Here is a 15,702-nt window from a genome sequence, read left to right as displayed (position 1 = left end):
CCTCTCAAGTCAGAACGATAGTGAGTGGATGTGTTTGAAAAGGCAAAAGGGCAGGTCAGCCTGTTTGAACCTCACAGTGAGAATAGCGTAACAAGCAATCCATCACACCTGCCCCATTCAACAGGGACATTACTTTCATCAGAAGCACAGTCCATCTGTTAACTGCTTTAAACATGTTATTTGTCTTACAAATTTATCTATTTCAATGAGCAGCTTGGGAGGCTGGAACCCTGCTTCTTTCCCTTCCTCTATATTTTAAAAGGCTTTGATGGGCTGGGGTGAATTTTAGTTTAATCAAGTGTGCAATCAAAAATTATTTTGTTCAGGCTGCACACAGCACTCACTACACACCAAGCACATCTTTTGTAGATCTGGTCCCGCGACTGACTGATGGAGTCAGTGGTTAGCACTGCTGCTTCATAGTGCTGGGGCTTGGGTTCGATTCCAGCTTCAGGTGACTGTGTGAAATTTGCATGTTCTCCCCATCGGGTTCCTCCCACCGTCTAAAATGTGCAGGTTTGGTGGATTGGCCTTGCTAAATTGCCCTGCGGTATCCAGAGATGTGCAGGTTAGGTGGATTAGCCATGGGAAATGTGGGATTATGGGTATAGAGTGGGGGCTGCGTCCAGGAGGAATGCTCTTTGGAGGGTCAGTATGGCCTCTTTCCACACTGAATCCACATTAGGATTCCATGATTGCCAGACTGAACAAACTTAAACAAAATTGTCACACTCTCAGCTTTATGGGATCCACAGCACATCATATAACTAGCAATCCCAGTTACAGCCAAATCACACAGAACATTCAAATTGAAGTAATGCAGGGAAAGTGCCATTGCATCATGCCCACACTACGGCAAATAATTTCCCCAGTGTGTGACAACATGTACCCATATTTCACTAAGCAATTTCCAGTTCCCGCATACCCTCACCACTGCTCCTATCCCCAGTCGCTGTGGCTCCACCACCATATTAAGCAAACCATCCCAGATGTACCTACTTTACTGCAACTAGAGAACTTGAAAGCTGATGAGAAGCTTAACATTATGTCCGAGAAAGTTCCCAGACCACAGCGTAACACAAGAACTCACACTCAAGACATTACACTTGATGCTCACTTCATCGAGTTTAATGCTGTTTCAGTACAAAAAAATAAATAAAATGTGCACTAAAACATGTATATCACATTTTTAAAAAATATTAAAGAGGTGATTTTCTGACTGTATGCTCAGGGGAAAGCCTCACCCAGTTCAGAAATTCAGATATGAGTTATATGATGCCACACGATAACGAAAAAGTCACGCACTGTGCACATCACAACTTTCAATATGAAATCTGATGGGTAACATTCCCTTACTGAAATATAATGTTGGAAAATTACCTCTTGGAGCCAGAAAGGATCATGACAGATGTCGTTACATCAACAATACTTTCACTGAAAGCAAATAAACAAGACAAACTTTGTCCATCACAGAAAATACATTTGAAAGTACGCCTTGCATCATTTGTGATTGTGTTCTTGGTGTACATTAATGCTTTAATTTTCCTGCATTCTTAGGTTCTCTTCCGCCAATGTTACTGAACAGCAAAGAATTGATAAATGTTGGTTTTGTAAAAGTAATGAAGCACATTTATTATTAGATGGTAAATTAGTCAAGGGAATGGCAAAGTTTAGTGCCTTGGAATTAGGCATGAAGGTAAAATAGCAGAAAAGAAGAACTTCTGAACATGTTAATATTCCAAGGACCTATCTTTAAGGGATAGGTGTCAAACCTGAGTTTCCCTGAGATTTTGATAGATAAAGGGAGTATTTGGAATGGGGTATCAATTCCCCAACTGTTCACATAAATTTCCCTATCAGCTATTAGGAATAATGTCAGTGAAGGTTGGAGCAAATCTTTGCAGGAAGTTACTGTGTAGCAAGTCAGGTCAGGAGGAAACGACAGCACCAATATATAAAAATGATGGTAATTAATGAAATGTTTATACTCCAAGATTGAAAATGCTGAGAGCTCAGCATGACTAAATTTATTTCTGAACCCTGATATTTTGGAATTGTTGGCATTATTATCATTTCAAAATACCCTCTTCATCTACTCCAAACAGCGACATAATGGTTTGGCTTAGTGCACTCAGCATTCTGAGGTGGCTTCTGTGCTTGAACAGTGACAAGAGATGTAGAGGAGATTTCCAAATGAAATAACGCTGAAATAAATGGCAGTGACCTTGCATTAGGAAGCCACATACCCGTGTCGATTGTTCTTCTGCTCACTATCCCCTACCCTCACAGTATTGCACATTTTCCAGGCGATCCTGATCACCCTTTCTTTCATCCCATTACAAGATACCCCATAGGGAAAAAACACAAGCCAGAGCTGAAGCACTTTATCCTGCAGTCGGCCTTGCTTTTTATTTCCTGCTAGGATGGCTTGAGTTCTTTTGTATCCTCGGCTCATTTGACACTCAGTCTGCCACTTTTACAAATGTTATTTTCTCTGCTGCAGGCACTACACGATTCGAACTGGTTTTGAAGAAAACAAGGTGGCGACCTGTGAATGGAAGAAAAGTAATATCTGGTCATAATTATACTCATGTGAGAAAGGAAATCCTGAGCTGCTGGAATCCACTCCAGCTTGTTTCAGAAAAGCTCATCAAGAAAATGCCAAATGACGACTTTCCTTCAACTGTCCACTTTAATTAGACGGGACTTTGTTTTCAAAACTTCCTGTTAAATTACAGAAGCAGCATATTATGCTGACAGGCAAGCACCCATTACAGTAAATGCTACACTGGTTATCCTTCTTCAGCTTCAAGAAGTAATTAAAGCCATCTTTCAGTAGAGTGTCACTTGCAGATTTCATCGGTGCCTGGTGTTTTCACACTCTGACCTCGTGCAAGCTGAACTGAACTCCCACTCACATTTTTCAACAGCTGGACTCGATCCTAGCCTGTGCTGTCAGCGATCACCAGAGCATTCATCAAGATATGACACAGAAAAATAGATCAGTCCTTCATTCAGTTCACCATTAGAATGCACACTGTGGTTTGCTGTGACTTTTTTAAGCTAAACTCTTGTCCCTCTCTATGCTAACCAAATATATGGCACAGCACTTTATTTTTTAGAAATTTTCATATTTCTAGACAGTCCCATAATCTAAGAGTTTTCTTAACATCTGTATTTCTTTTTGAAAAACATATAAAACAGTCAGTTCCTGTTTGAATTTGGAAGTTCCAAGATTTCCTCAAGTACATTAAATATTGTTAATCATGCCGATGGAAACATGCTTCAAATTAAGATTGGCATGTTATTGTGCAATTTCACATTTAAATGAAATAAAGTCAGAGTGTGAGAAATGACATGTCAATGCAGGGACGAGGATTCCCCTGAGGGTTGTTACAAGTAGATCTATCTTTCATTTTGAATGCAAAACACCAGCAAGACCAAGGAAGGAGATGAGCAAGGCAAGGTCTCTTGTAGAAAGCGAAACAGAACATTAAACATTGGTTATGACCCGAAATCTCACATAAATAAAAAAAAATAGTGAATGGGAGGCAAACATAATTCTGACCAGGCCAATATTTTCACTACATTTGCCCCCAGTAGGACACGTTTTTGCACTGATGCATTGTCATCATGTTAGATGTTGTCTGTACTGTAATGAGGCTTACCTGTCCAAGTTGTCTGGTTGGTCAGAACAAAGGCATGGCACTGAGAATGGCTATCACATATCTCCTTGGCTTCAATGAGATCATTGACAGACAGCAAGCAGCCTTCATGGTGGTAAGATGGCCAACACCGATAATTTTCATCTGGGACAGCGATATTGGCTAACTGTTTGTATTCTGCAAACCAAACGAACAAATAGCTTAACATCATTGATCTCTGAACCAAACTGATCTGCACAAAACTGGTGAAGCACATCCTGACTTTCTACTGTGAACAGTGACTGAGGCAACCACTCCAGCTGCATCAACATATCATGAAGATGAAATCATTTTTTTTTTGCTTTTGTTTTTTGTTCTTACTCTCTCTACTCCTATAAATCCTATAAACTTTCACTTCCCAACATGTCTTATTTTCTAGTGCTCTCCAGTGACAGAAGCGCCACAAATCAAGTGCACACACCTAAGGAGCTGGTAATTCTGAGGAGCTCATTAATCCTCATCATGATGCTCCCACTGTCTACAGGAAGGATGGTTGTCTTAGTAAATGTCCACATCAGAAAAGATGGGAAAATGCTGACAACCTACAAATCAATAATCAAATTGTCCAGCCATTATAAACAAATTACCTGTGAGAACACCTTAATTCATTCATTGTGAAATCTAAACAAGTCCTAAACTCAGTCCAGTTTCTATATTATCTATTTCCAGCAATGGTATAAGTGTCCATCTTAAGAATGCAGGCACTCAATTTAAAGATTAATTCAAGGCTTGGAACACTTGCACACCAGCTCTGACTACACTGCAGTGCAACACATCAGATGTGGACCATATCCCTTTAAAGTGTATGCCCAGGGCTGCTACACAAGGAACTTAAATCATGCAATGTCAACAATACGTAATGTTGAGGTCACTGTAACTAGGCCAATTTTCAATCTTCTTTCTCATCCTTCCTTGCTACCCAAACCTTCCCTCGCCAACCAGAAGAAAACATCACTCTGCAACTACCACATATTATTACTTGATGTTTTCTATCAATCGTTGTACACTTATTTCCACCTACTGGCAACAATTCCTTGCACAACGGGTTGTGATTCATCAGGCATAATTAGACAATGAACACGAACTAGATTCCTACCCAATGACCATTCCCCACCTCCCCCCCCCCCCCCCCCCCCGCCCCCGCCAAGTGTCTGTTAACAGCGCATCCCTTCGTAACTCATTCAGAGATAGTAGGAACTGCAGATGCTGGAAAATCTGAGATAACAAGATATCGTGCTGGATGAACACAGCAGGCCAAGCAGCATCAGAGGAGCAGGAAGCCTAATGTTTTGGGTCTGGACCCTTCTTCAGAAATGGGGGAGGGGAAGGGGATTCTGAAATAAATAGGGACAGAAGGGGAGGCAGATAGAAGATGGATAAAGGAGAAGATAGGTGGAGAGGAGGCAGACAGGTCAAAGAGGCAGGGGTGGAGCCAGTAAAGGTGAGTATAGGTGGGGAGTTGGCAAGGGGACAGGCCAGTCCAGGGAGGACGGACAGGTCAAGGGGGAGGGATGGGGCTAGTAGGTAGGAGATGGGGGTGGGGCTTGAGGTGCGAGTAGGGGATAGGTTGGAAGATGGACAGGTTAGGGAAGGGGGGACGAACTGGGCTGGTTTTGGTATGCGGTGAGGGGAAGGGAGATTTTGAAGCTTGTGAAGTCCACATCAATACCATGGGCTGCAGGGTTCCCAAGCAGAATATGAGATGCTGTTCCTGCAACCTTCGGGTGGCATCGTTGTGGCACTGCAGGAGGCCCAGGATGGACATGTCGTCTAAGGAATGGGAGGGGGAGTTGAAATGGTCACGACTGGGAGCTGCAGTTGTTTATTGCGAACCGAGTGTAGGTGTTCTGCAAAGCAGTCCCCAAGCCTCCGCTTGGTTTCCCCAATGTACGGGAGGCCACAACAGGTACAGCAGATGCAATATACCACATTGGCAGATGTGCAGGTGAACATCTGCTTGATGTGGAAAGTATTCTTGGGGCCTGGGATGGCAGTGGCGGGGGGGAAGGTGTAGGGGCAGGTGTAGCACTTCCTGCGGTTGCAGGGAAAAGTGCCGGGTCTGGTGGGGCTGCAGGGGAGTGTGGTGCAGACAAGGGAGTCATGGAGAGAGTGGTCCCTCCAGAAGGCAGATAAGGGTGGGGAAGGAAAAATGTCTTTGGTGGTGGGGTCGGATTGCAGATGCCAGAAGTGTCAGAGGATGGTGCATTGGATCCGGAGGTTGGTGGGGGTTATGTGAGGATGAGGGGGATTCTGTTTTGGTTTCTATTGCGGGGACGGGGTGTGAGGGATGAGTTGCGGGAAAGGCGGGAGACACGGTCGAGGGTGTTCTTGACCACTGAGGGGGGGATGTTGTGGTCCTTGAAAAATGAGGACATCTGGGATATATGGGAGTGGAATGCCTCATCCTGGGAGCAGATGTGGCAGAGGCAAAGGAATTGGGAATAGGGGATGGCATTCTTGCAGGAAGGTGTATTCTAGGTAGCTGTGGGAGTCGGTGGGCTTGAGATGGATACTGGTTTCTAGGTGGTTGCCTGAGATGGAGACAGGGTGGCCCAGGAAGGTGAAGGATGCGTTGAAGATGGCCCAGGTGAACTTAAGACTGAGGTGGAAGGTGTTGGTGAAGTGGATGAACTATTCAAGCTCCTCGTGGGAGCACAAGGAGGCGCTGATACAGTCATCAGTGTAACGGAGGAAGAGGTGGGGTTTAGGGCCAGTGTAGCTATGGAAGAGGGACTGTTCCATGTAACCTTCAAAATTTACCAGGATGTGTTGTCATGTAAAGAATCTCGTAGACACACAACTATGTTTGCACATCAAAGATACAATGGTGCGCATATATAAGTAAATACTTGAACATGCTTCAACAGTGGCTTACCACACAGGTTTGTCACTGAATGATATTTATCAAGCCAACTTTGGAAGGCCCAAGGTCTAATACTTGGTCTGTTGGTTGCAGCCTAGGCGATGTTAGAGCTTTCACAGTTAGTACCCTTGTGTTAGACTGGGCTAAAATCAACTAAGCTTTACTATTCACGTCACTGTCCAGGAAATACCTACGTGTGGATATTGGGTGTGAATCTATAAGGAGGCATAGTCTGCTCATACATGCTATCACAGTTCAGATGTGGAGAATGGTCATCTGTGCAAAATACTGGAGTACCGAGCAATCTACGTGAAGCAGTAAGATTCACAGTCTTTGGAGATTGTGACAAATTGGGAAGTAAATATAGAAATCACATAGCCAAACAAAAGATATATCAAACTTCATCTTTATATCATTTCAATTGCTGTCACACACTGACTTTGCTAGGAACTAAACTTTCACAAGAACTTCTTAGGTGGTATATTTATTCAAGGATATTGCAGCTGTAAGTTTTTTTTAGAGGAAATCCATCTTTATGAAGTTCCAGACCAAATGGCTAACTGCTTACTCATTTCTTCAGTCAAACCTCTCAAACACTCTTCATTTAGATTTTTGAGTCCCATGTAATGGCATTGAATTGCCTGTACAAAGTATCTGCTTGCCAATGCTAATTGTGACAGGCCCAGGCCTCGAGGTTAAAATATGTCAGTTGACCATTTAAGGTGCATGTGACCAAGTCAGCAGTACTTTGCTTAAGAAGGTCATGCACTTAATAATTAAAGAAAGAACTGGATAGTCTACATCAAATACATTAACACTACAATATCTTAATTCATCTGTTTCCAGTTAGATCACTCTGTTGTGGATTTCTGTACAATCTAAATGACTTGGAAGAAAAATCTGGAATTTTACATTCCCAACCCCCTCAACCACCTCTAGTGTGTCACCAGGTGACATGGTGCAGTGCAAATAGACTGATATGTCAGGGGCAGTGCACCCATCACTTATTACTCTGCTGGGATTACACCAGTGGTGGGTCAGTATTGGAGGGATCCAACATTGAGCTGACTGAGACCCTCAAGTGGGCAATTAAGTGACGCTTCCTGCTTCTGCTGTGGTGAGGGCGTGTGAATGCTCAGGTGATATGGTGATGCCAATCTTTGGCGGTCCAGCTGCAGTGCTGGCAAGGGTGAGTGGTCCTTGTTACCTGGGCACCCTGTGCCCAGTGAAGTTCTTCTCTCACCTCCATGTCAGTGATAGGGGCCACCCAAGCTTGCTTACCTCTGCTGGCACAATTGACACCTTCTGCCATCTCACTAGAGCCTGCCATACTTGCCCTGGCAATGCTGCCCCCATTTTCTTGGTTGTCCAAACTCCTGTACGTCTCCTCATTGGGAACAGACTGATGTCCCTGCTGTGGTAGTGCCAGGCATCTCTTTGGAGCTCTTAGAGGTAGGATATTGTCCCACATGGGGGCTGAGGCCTACTCCCTGTAAATCACATCATTGTAACTCACTTGCTGTGCCAGTGTACCAGAACATTTTTCTTGCTGTCCAATAAACTACAAAGAGCAACAGAAATGTTTCACAGACTACCATTTGCTCTGAGGTGAGAGTATGTATTGAGAGAAAAGAGCCAGGAAGGAGTAAGAAATGGTGGAAGAAAGTAGGTTACTACCACTTGAAACACTCTTGCAGGGTAAGGTGACAGATGCAGGTCTGTACTTTTGGCCCGGTGTATTTTTTCGGGGAAACTCTTCATGTCTCCAGTCTATGGCTCAGAGCTGATGATCTCCGATTTTCTATTTGTTGAACAGTTGACGTTCTGCTTGATAACAAAACACTGGTGAAAAACACAAATTTAAAAAGCCCACTGGAGTAAAATACTCATACAGGTACTGCAGGTGTCCCTTCTTTGCTGTAAGTTCCTATGGCCAAAGGACAGCTGAGACCCATGGAATTTTAGTCTATCTTGAGAAAGAAGAAAATTATGGGAAAATAGGAATCATCCCAAAAGATACAACCAACGTGGGAATTTTGTAATCAGTAAACTCAATTTAATCCTTGTAGGGTGTGCTGTAGCTCTAATGGAAGAGAATTCCACAATTCCTGTTGCTCTGAAGTTGTTATCATCTCGAGTTTATGTGAAAAGAAATTGCATTCAGAACAAGGATTGATTTATACTAAATGTCTACAAGTGCTTTTTTTGTCAGGCAAATTGTATAAATTATTTCCACTAGTTGAAACTTCTAGAACCAGAAGAGATGGTAGAAAGCACTTCTATACACAAAGAGTGTTTGGAACTCAATTTCTCAAATGGCAGTCGATGCTTATCCAATTGTTAAATTTAAATTGAGTTAGAAAAATTTTTATTAAGCATGGGTATCTTTGGGATATGGGCCCAGGGCAGACATGTGGAATGAGACCACAGATCAACCATGATCTTATTGAATGGTGGAGCAGGCCCAAGGGGCTGAATGGCCTACTCCCGTTCTTATGTGTCAAGAGATCTGGAGATGGTGTATGAAATTGAGATAAAGATCATCCATAATGTGCAGGATCATGAGGCAACTCAAGGGGCCAAATGGTCTATTCCAATTTCCACATTCCTGTGCACCAAAATGCTAATCTCTATTCTAGAATGGGATAAGCAAAGAAATTTGAACAAAATTCCCTGAATGATAAAGGCAAAGCAATTAACATTCTTTTGAAATCAAAATCAGACCAGGCCTCTAGTTCAAAGACTCATTGGTTGTAGCAGGTAATTACAGATGTTTAATTTTTCCACGTTGTGATCTATGATAATGAGGTACATTTTGATGGGAGATCGCAATCACATGTAAGAATGAATATAGTACTAACTCTTATAATTAAAAATAACTAGGCCTAGGTAAAAAAAATGCAACTATAATTGTAATTATTTGTTGCAGTTCATCTTAACTTCTGACTTTATATCAGATTAGCAAAAGCACTGCACCAAGATTAAAGCAGCATTCTGAAAAAGAATATTTCAACAAAATCTTGTTTGAAAGCAACATTACGTTGTACTTGGGTGGTTATTACAGGTTCAGGTCATGTCCAATCATGTCATGAGACAACAACAATTCAGCAACAAAAACATTTATCTAGATTTTCAAAAGGCCTTCAATGATGTGTCCAATAATAGATTAATATATAAGGTCATAGAACGCAGAGTCAGAGGGCAACTGGCAAATGGATTGCTAGTTTCATGTTTGAAATCAGAGAGTGACTATAAAACCTAGTTATTGCTAGAGGCTGAAGTGGGTACATGTGGAGTTTCTCAAGAATTGGCTTTGGGACCATTGGTGTTCACAATTTATGTTAAAGCTTCAAAAGTGGTATCAAAAACACAACTTCTGACTGTAAGAACTGCAGATGATGGAGTCAGAGATAACACAGTGTGGAGTTGGAGCAACACAGCAAGCCAGGCAGCATCAGAGGAGCAGGAAAGTTGACATTTCGGGTCAGGACCCTTCTGGCTACATCAGGTAGGTCGAGGATAGGTTTCTAAGGAATACTGCAAATGATTGTACGAGAACATGTGTAAACTGGAAGAATGGACAAATAATTGGCAAATGAAGCTCAAAACTGGGAGATGTGAGCTGGTAAATTTAAAGAAGAAGAATAGGGAGGTTTCCTGTTATCCATCACCGCCCAAAACCTATTGGGTTTTCAAACTCTTAACTCTTGGTCAAAGAGATGAGTTCTAAGACCTGTCCAACTCCTGTTTCATGACTGTTGAAGTGGAAATGCTCACTGAAAGGTTTATGCTCTGTCCCACTTCTTGGCATTGTTTCTAAATCATTTTGTTCTTGGAGGGGTTGGGGAGATGTCTTGCACAGCTGGGGCTCAGGGCAGAAGCCAGGAGTCATTGGCATCTGTAGGGTTGGTAAAAGCAGGACATTAAAGAAGAAAGAAAGGCTGTGATGCTGGATTGAGTGAAGAAAGGGGCTGCAAGGATGGGATGAAGGGGATGTTACATGGGTGGAAAGGGAGGCTGCAAAAATGGGAAAGTGGGAAGCCTGCAAGGAAAGGTAACAGGGAAGATGCAAAAGAAGGAGGAGGGTGAGGAAGGCTGCAAAGGAGAAAGAATCATTTTAAATCTGTCAAAAAGGGATATGCCACTCACTAACAGCCAAGGAAGTTAAGCTAAATAGCTGAGGTAATGAAATCCTTGCAAATAATGTGGAATCTCTAGTTTAAGATTGCATATGTTCAGGAGCTACTAAATGGCGAAAGATCAAATGGATGCCATTGTAGAGAACACTGTGGCAATTCTTACATTTAAATTTGACGCTGGTTCACACTAAACAACTGCACCTTCCAGTCGCAAGCCATTTTAACTCCCCCTCCCATTCCGCAAATGACATGTCCATCCTGGGCCTCCTGCAGTGCCACAATGATGTCACCCGAAGGTTGCAGATACAGCATCTCAGATTTTGCTTGGGAACAGTGCAGCCCAATGGTATCAATGTGGACTTCACAAGCTTCAAAATCTCCCCTCTCCCTACCGCATCCCAAAACCAGCTCAGCTTGTCCCCGCTTCCCTAACCTGTCCTTCCTCCCACTATCCCCTACGCCCACCTCAAGCCCCACCCCTATCTCTTACCTACTAATCTCATCCCATCCCTTGACTTGTCCATCCTCCCTGGACTGACCTATCTCCTCCCTACCTCCCCACCTACACTCACTTTAACTGGATCCATACCCACCTCTTTGACCAGTCTGTCTCACCCACCTATCTTCTCCTTTATCCATCTTCTATCCACCTCCGCCTCTCTTCCTATTTATCTCAGAACCCCCTTCCCCTCCCCCTTTTGTGAAGAAGGGTCTAGGCCCGAAACGTCAGCTTTCCTGCTCCTCTGATGCTGTTTGGCCTGCTGTGTTCATCCAGCTCTACACCTTGTATTCTCAGATTCTCCAGCATCTGCAGTTCCTACTATCTCTGAAACATCCTGTTAAATTGTTGTTTAATGGTGTTACGAATAAAAACAATCAAATTCTTAAGCACATCCACTTCACCTAGCATTCATAACGCAGGAAGAAAACTGAAATTCGGCTGTTTTTTATTCTGTGCATCTCAGTTACAAGCAGCATGGTGGCACAGTCGTTTAAAGGTATAACATAGCATGAAGAGATAGCAAGAACTGCAGATGCTGGAGTCAGAGACAACAGTGTGGAACTGGAGAAACGATGCAGGCCAAGCATTATCAGAGGAACAGGAAAGCTGATATTTCGGGTTGGGACCCTTCTTCAGAATTGGGGAGGGGGAAGGGAGCTCAGAAAAAAAAAAGAGACAGGATGAGTGGGGCTAGGGAAAGAGTAGGTGGGGCGGTGATAGGTGAGTGTGGGTAGGAAGTGGTGGGGTTTACTCAGTGAGGTGGGAGGGGCGGATAGGTGGGAGAGAAGATGGACAGCATGAACATATGCTCAGACACAGTGGTCTTTCTGGCAGAGAGTTTATCTTTGGCCCATATCAGCGGAGAAGGAATCAGCTGGCAGGTACACACTTAGAGAGATGGAAAGGAATTCCGGAAACACAAATAATACCCTTAACCACTTCTGTTTTGAACGTAAAACCAGCATGTTTGTCTGCCATCTCTGTCTCACAGGAAGATATCACTGACTGAACTGCCAGCACAGCAAGCAACACTTTCTGGTGTACAATTGAAAGCCATGGAAATCTTCTGAAATAAAAGTAGGAAATGTTGGAAATACACTGGAGCCATAGAGTCCGTCTACTTTTTCTTTTTCTGGTCTCACTGACCTGTTCTGTGCTTTCTGTATTTTGTACATTTATTTTTTCAAACTTCCATTTGCTCTACAATGAACAACACTTCAGTAAATCAACCAGCAGATTGAAAGCAAGTTTCTCAAGAGCAACTTTTTTTTAATAAAGAAACAATATGACATGTTTAAGACACTTCAGCAGTCAAGTGTTTAAATGTCTAATCATCGACTTTTTAATTATTCACAAGCATTTAGGAAATAGGTGTTTGTGAGCCCTTCAACCACCTCAAAATAAAACGTAAAGAAAAGGCACTAACCATGACTTCAAAAGTTCCTTTGTGAGTCAATGCACAAAGCTCTATCTATTAAATCTAAGAAAGCTGACATACTTCTGAAAAAGATGTTGCAGATAAATTTGGTTCAGCAAATTCAATATCCATTACGCTGTGAAGAGCATGTCTCTATTCTATTCAGTTCTCACAGAAAGAATGCAGCTTTTAATAAGTAGCATCCATTCAACTGAACTATTTCTTCATCAAATCCCAAACACTGAGTTTGATTGTTGCTGTTAGAGCTGGACTGGCGTCTTCTGCCCCTCCCCCTCCAATCAGAAACGCAAAACTATTTTGCTTTTCTTCTCTCTCAACATGAATGGTGCAGAGGCTTTTAATTAACAAAACGTTTCTTGCTCTGTTTGACAGAAAAGGTTTCTTGATGGGATTCTAAGAAAGGATTACATGAAGCATGTCGGTTTGATTCTTGCCCAGTTCTTCTGGCCTGCCCTGTACTGCACCCTTGGCTGCCATTCAGTCTCATTTTCCTTCGTGAACTCCCTTTTTTCTATGTGGTTCAAGGAGAAAAGATACGTGTCCTGTCTCTCAATTCTCCAGCTGCCTCAGAACTTTTAGGCTAAGCCATGCAGCAGCAAATTAAAATAATCACTAATGAAGAATTTTTTTTATTTGCAGCTGTATGTAGACTCCACCTTTTAACCTTTCGCAGTTGTTTGAAGTCTTCGCTGAACTGCATTCTTAGCATCCACTATCCCCATAGTGTCACATTCATATTATAGAGTAGCTTCCACTTGGAGTTATTTCTGTGGCAACTTTAGCAGCTTCTATATAATGTAGCCTGCAGTATCTGTGCTAATAACACCAAATAATCACAACTATAACACTTAGTCATGACTATTTCCCGAGTGGCCGAAGAAGATTCATACCAGTAGGTAAATATAAAATTCACTCGCTGCTGGCCAGAGAGATAACTAAGCAATCAAACAGCCTGTGGACAATTCAGGCAAAAGAAGGTAGCAGCTTGCTCCCAGAATAACAACAAAAATAAAATATATTTGTACATCGCTTTGAACATTACGAAACATCTCAAAGTATTTCACATGAGTGTTTTAAATCAAGATATGATAAGGAATTAATGAAGTTGTTTAGCAACAACTGTTGCTCTAAGATAGTCTACAGGAGCTGGGTTTTAGGAAGCTCAAAATTGTGTCTTTCCCTTCTCAATTCTCCTTTAGAGAAAGTGTGGACCTGCTGGGAATATGATTTAGCAGCTACTTTCATCACCATATCTAAGTTACCAATATTCACTTGCAGGGAAAACCCCATTATCTGGATCCCAAACTTCCAGAATTGACATGCAACCGGCATCCGAGATTCAAAAGAAAAATTCCAGCAGCTTCGAAGCCGGATAACAGGGACTTTACTGTATCATGGAGCAATGAATCAAATACCGTATCAAAGCTGGTTTAAGAGTTACCTTATCAACAAAGATGAAATCACCAATTATAGTCAGGTATAACGGTATTAATGACTGGTCCTGGGTAATCATTTTTAAAATACACTTCCATCTTGTGGCACCGACAAGTCGAGGTCTCCCAACCGCATTTATTTTTCCTCATACGACCGGCAGAATCAGCTAACCGGCACGCCCCATTCCCTAGATACCAGGAAGATGACTGCACTATCCATGTACGAACACCTGCTGGCAGTGGCAATTGCACAGTGATCATTAATGGGACCTCAGCTAATTTTCCTGTCTCTTTTCAGCTTACCAATAAATTGCATCTATGTCCCCACCAAAAACTAACTTGAGACCAGCTCCCTCACTCGGACCAAAGACTGAAACTCAATCTTCCGGGTTTGTGCAGTTTGAAATTGTATCTGCTAGCACATTATTCCAAATAACTATTGACAGAGCTTTGACAGTAATTGTGTGCAATACTTCAGAGTTAGCAATGATTAGAGGTTTTACCGCTCTGCTCTGGGCCAAATCTCCCTATGACACTTGGGCAGTCGATTAATTGACTTGAGTTCCAGGGACATTCCAGAGACTTCTTGTTGGTTCGTGCTGAAATTGCTATCTGCTCAAACCTTATGAACGGCATTTGAAGGTAGGCCATCGGATTCTGTTGAATCAGTTACCTTCAAGGTGAGTAAAACCCAAGGAACTGCTGTTGAAAGCAAATTCCTTCATGTGCCTAAAAATATTGGATCAAACTTAAGATGCAGGCATTCATGTGACCTAATTCAGTTATCAAGGCAAAAAAAGTACCTTAGAGAAATTTTATGCACCAGGTTCAAAATAGAGACACTTAACAAAAGAAATTACAAATAGCACTTTTCATCAGGCGTGCGGCTTACACAAAAAAATGCAACTTCAAGAAAACATGAATAAACTCAGACATAAGTTGATTCAACGGTTTGAGTTATCACGCCCTAATTTCCCAAGAACTTCAGTATTTTGGACTTTCCTCACAAGGTCTAACATGCACAAGTCATACTTTAGATATTCCATGAATGAAAATTTGATCTGACTGAAGGCAACTGCACTTTCACACATGCAGTTCACTATGATCCACAGATCAAGCGCCGATCTACTCAATTCCCATTTTCCAGCACTTGGCTCAAGTCATACTCATATTTTAATGCAATAGCTCTGAAAATGGAGGAGAGAAAACAGGCAATAGGATGTAGTACTCAAGAATAACTATGTTTATTCATAAAGCCATCCAATCCATTGTTAAAAATGATTTACAATTAGTGCAATTTTACTTTAATTATCATTCCTCAAGGTTTCTCAATATAGATGACTGTTCAAACAGGCACAAAGAATTCAGTTGCACAACTCTAGTTATAAATAATTCAGTGCGAGCCATTTCTTAAAATGCTTTTCATCACTTGATGATCTGATCACCAAGATAGTTTTTAGAACATGTTTCAGAGCTCTGACACTGCTGCAAAGAAGCAATGAGCTGAGGCAGGTGTTTTCCCCAGTGAGAGGCAGGGGAAATTGGAAACAGAATCTCCTGAATCTGCTGTTCAAAGAAACTTGTGGCTTGTTTCAGAGCAGCGTTGATGCTGTTTGGAAAGCT

At 42.2% G+C, this 15,702-nt stretch overlaps 1 protein-coding gene across 2 annotated transcripts in view; it reads right to left on the bottom strand.

Annotated features, from left to right (window-relative positions):
- Positions 1-1,106: 1,106 nt before the first annotated feature.
- pkdcca (protein kinase domain containing, cytoplasmic a) overlaps positions 1,107-15,702 on the bottom strand; it is a 60,438-nt gene continuing 45,842 nt past the window's right edge. For both annotated transcript variants that reach the window (XM_048536656.2, XM_048536657.2), the window contains 2 exons: positions 3,669-3,842; positions 1,107-2,548 (listed from right to left, as the gene is read on the bottom strand). In XM_048536656.2, coding sequence (XP_048392613.2) covers positions 2,463-2,548; positions 3,669-3,842 — 260 coding nt within the window. In that variant the 3' untranslated portion in view covers positions 1,107-2,462. The remainder of the gene's footprint in view (positions 2,549-3,668; positions 3,843-15,702) is intronic.

The sequence above is a fragment of the Stegostoma tigrinum genome, chromosome 9 (genome assembly GCF_030684315.1).
Source record: "Stegostoma tigrinum isolate sSteTig4 chromosome 9, sSteTig4.hap1, whole genome shotgun sequence".
NCBI classification, from domain to species: domain Eukaryota; kingdom Metazoa; phylum Chordata; class Chondrichthyes; order Orectolobiformes; family Stegostomatidae; genus Stegostoma; species Stegostoma tigrinum.
Note: the sequence above shows the minus strand (reverse complement) of the source record. Positions and strands in the feature narration are given on the sequence as shown.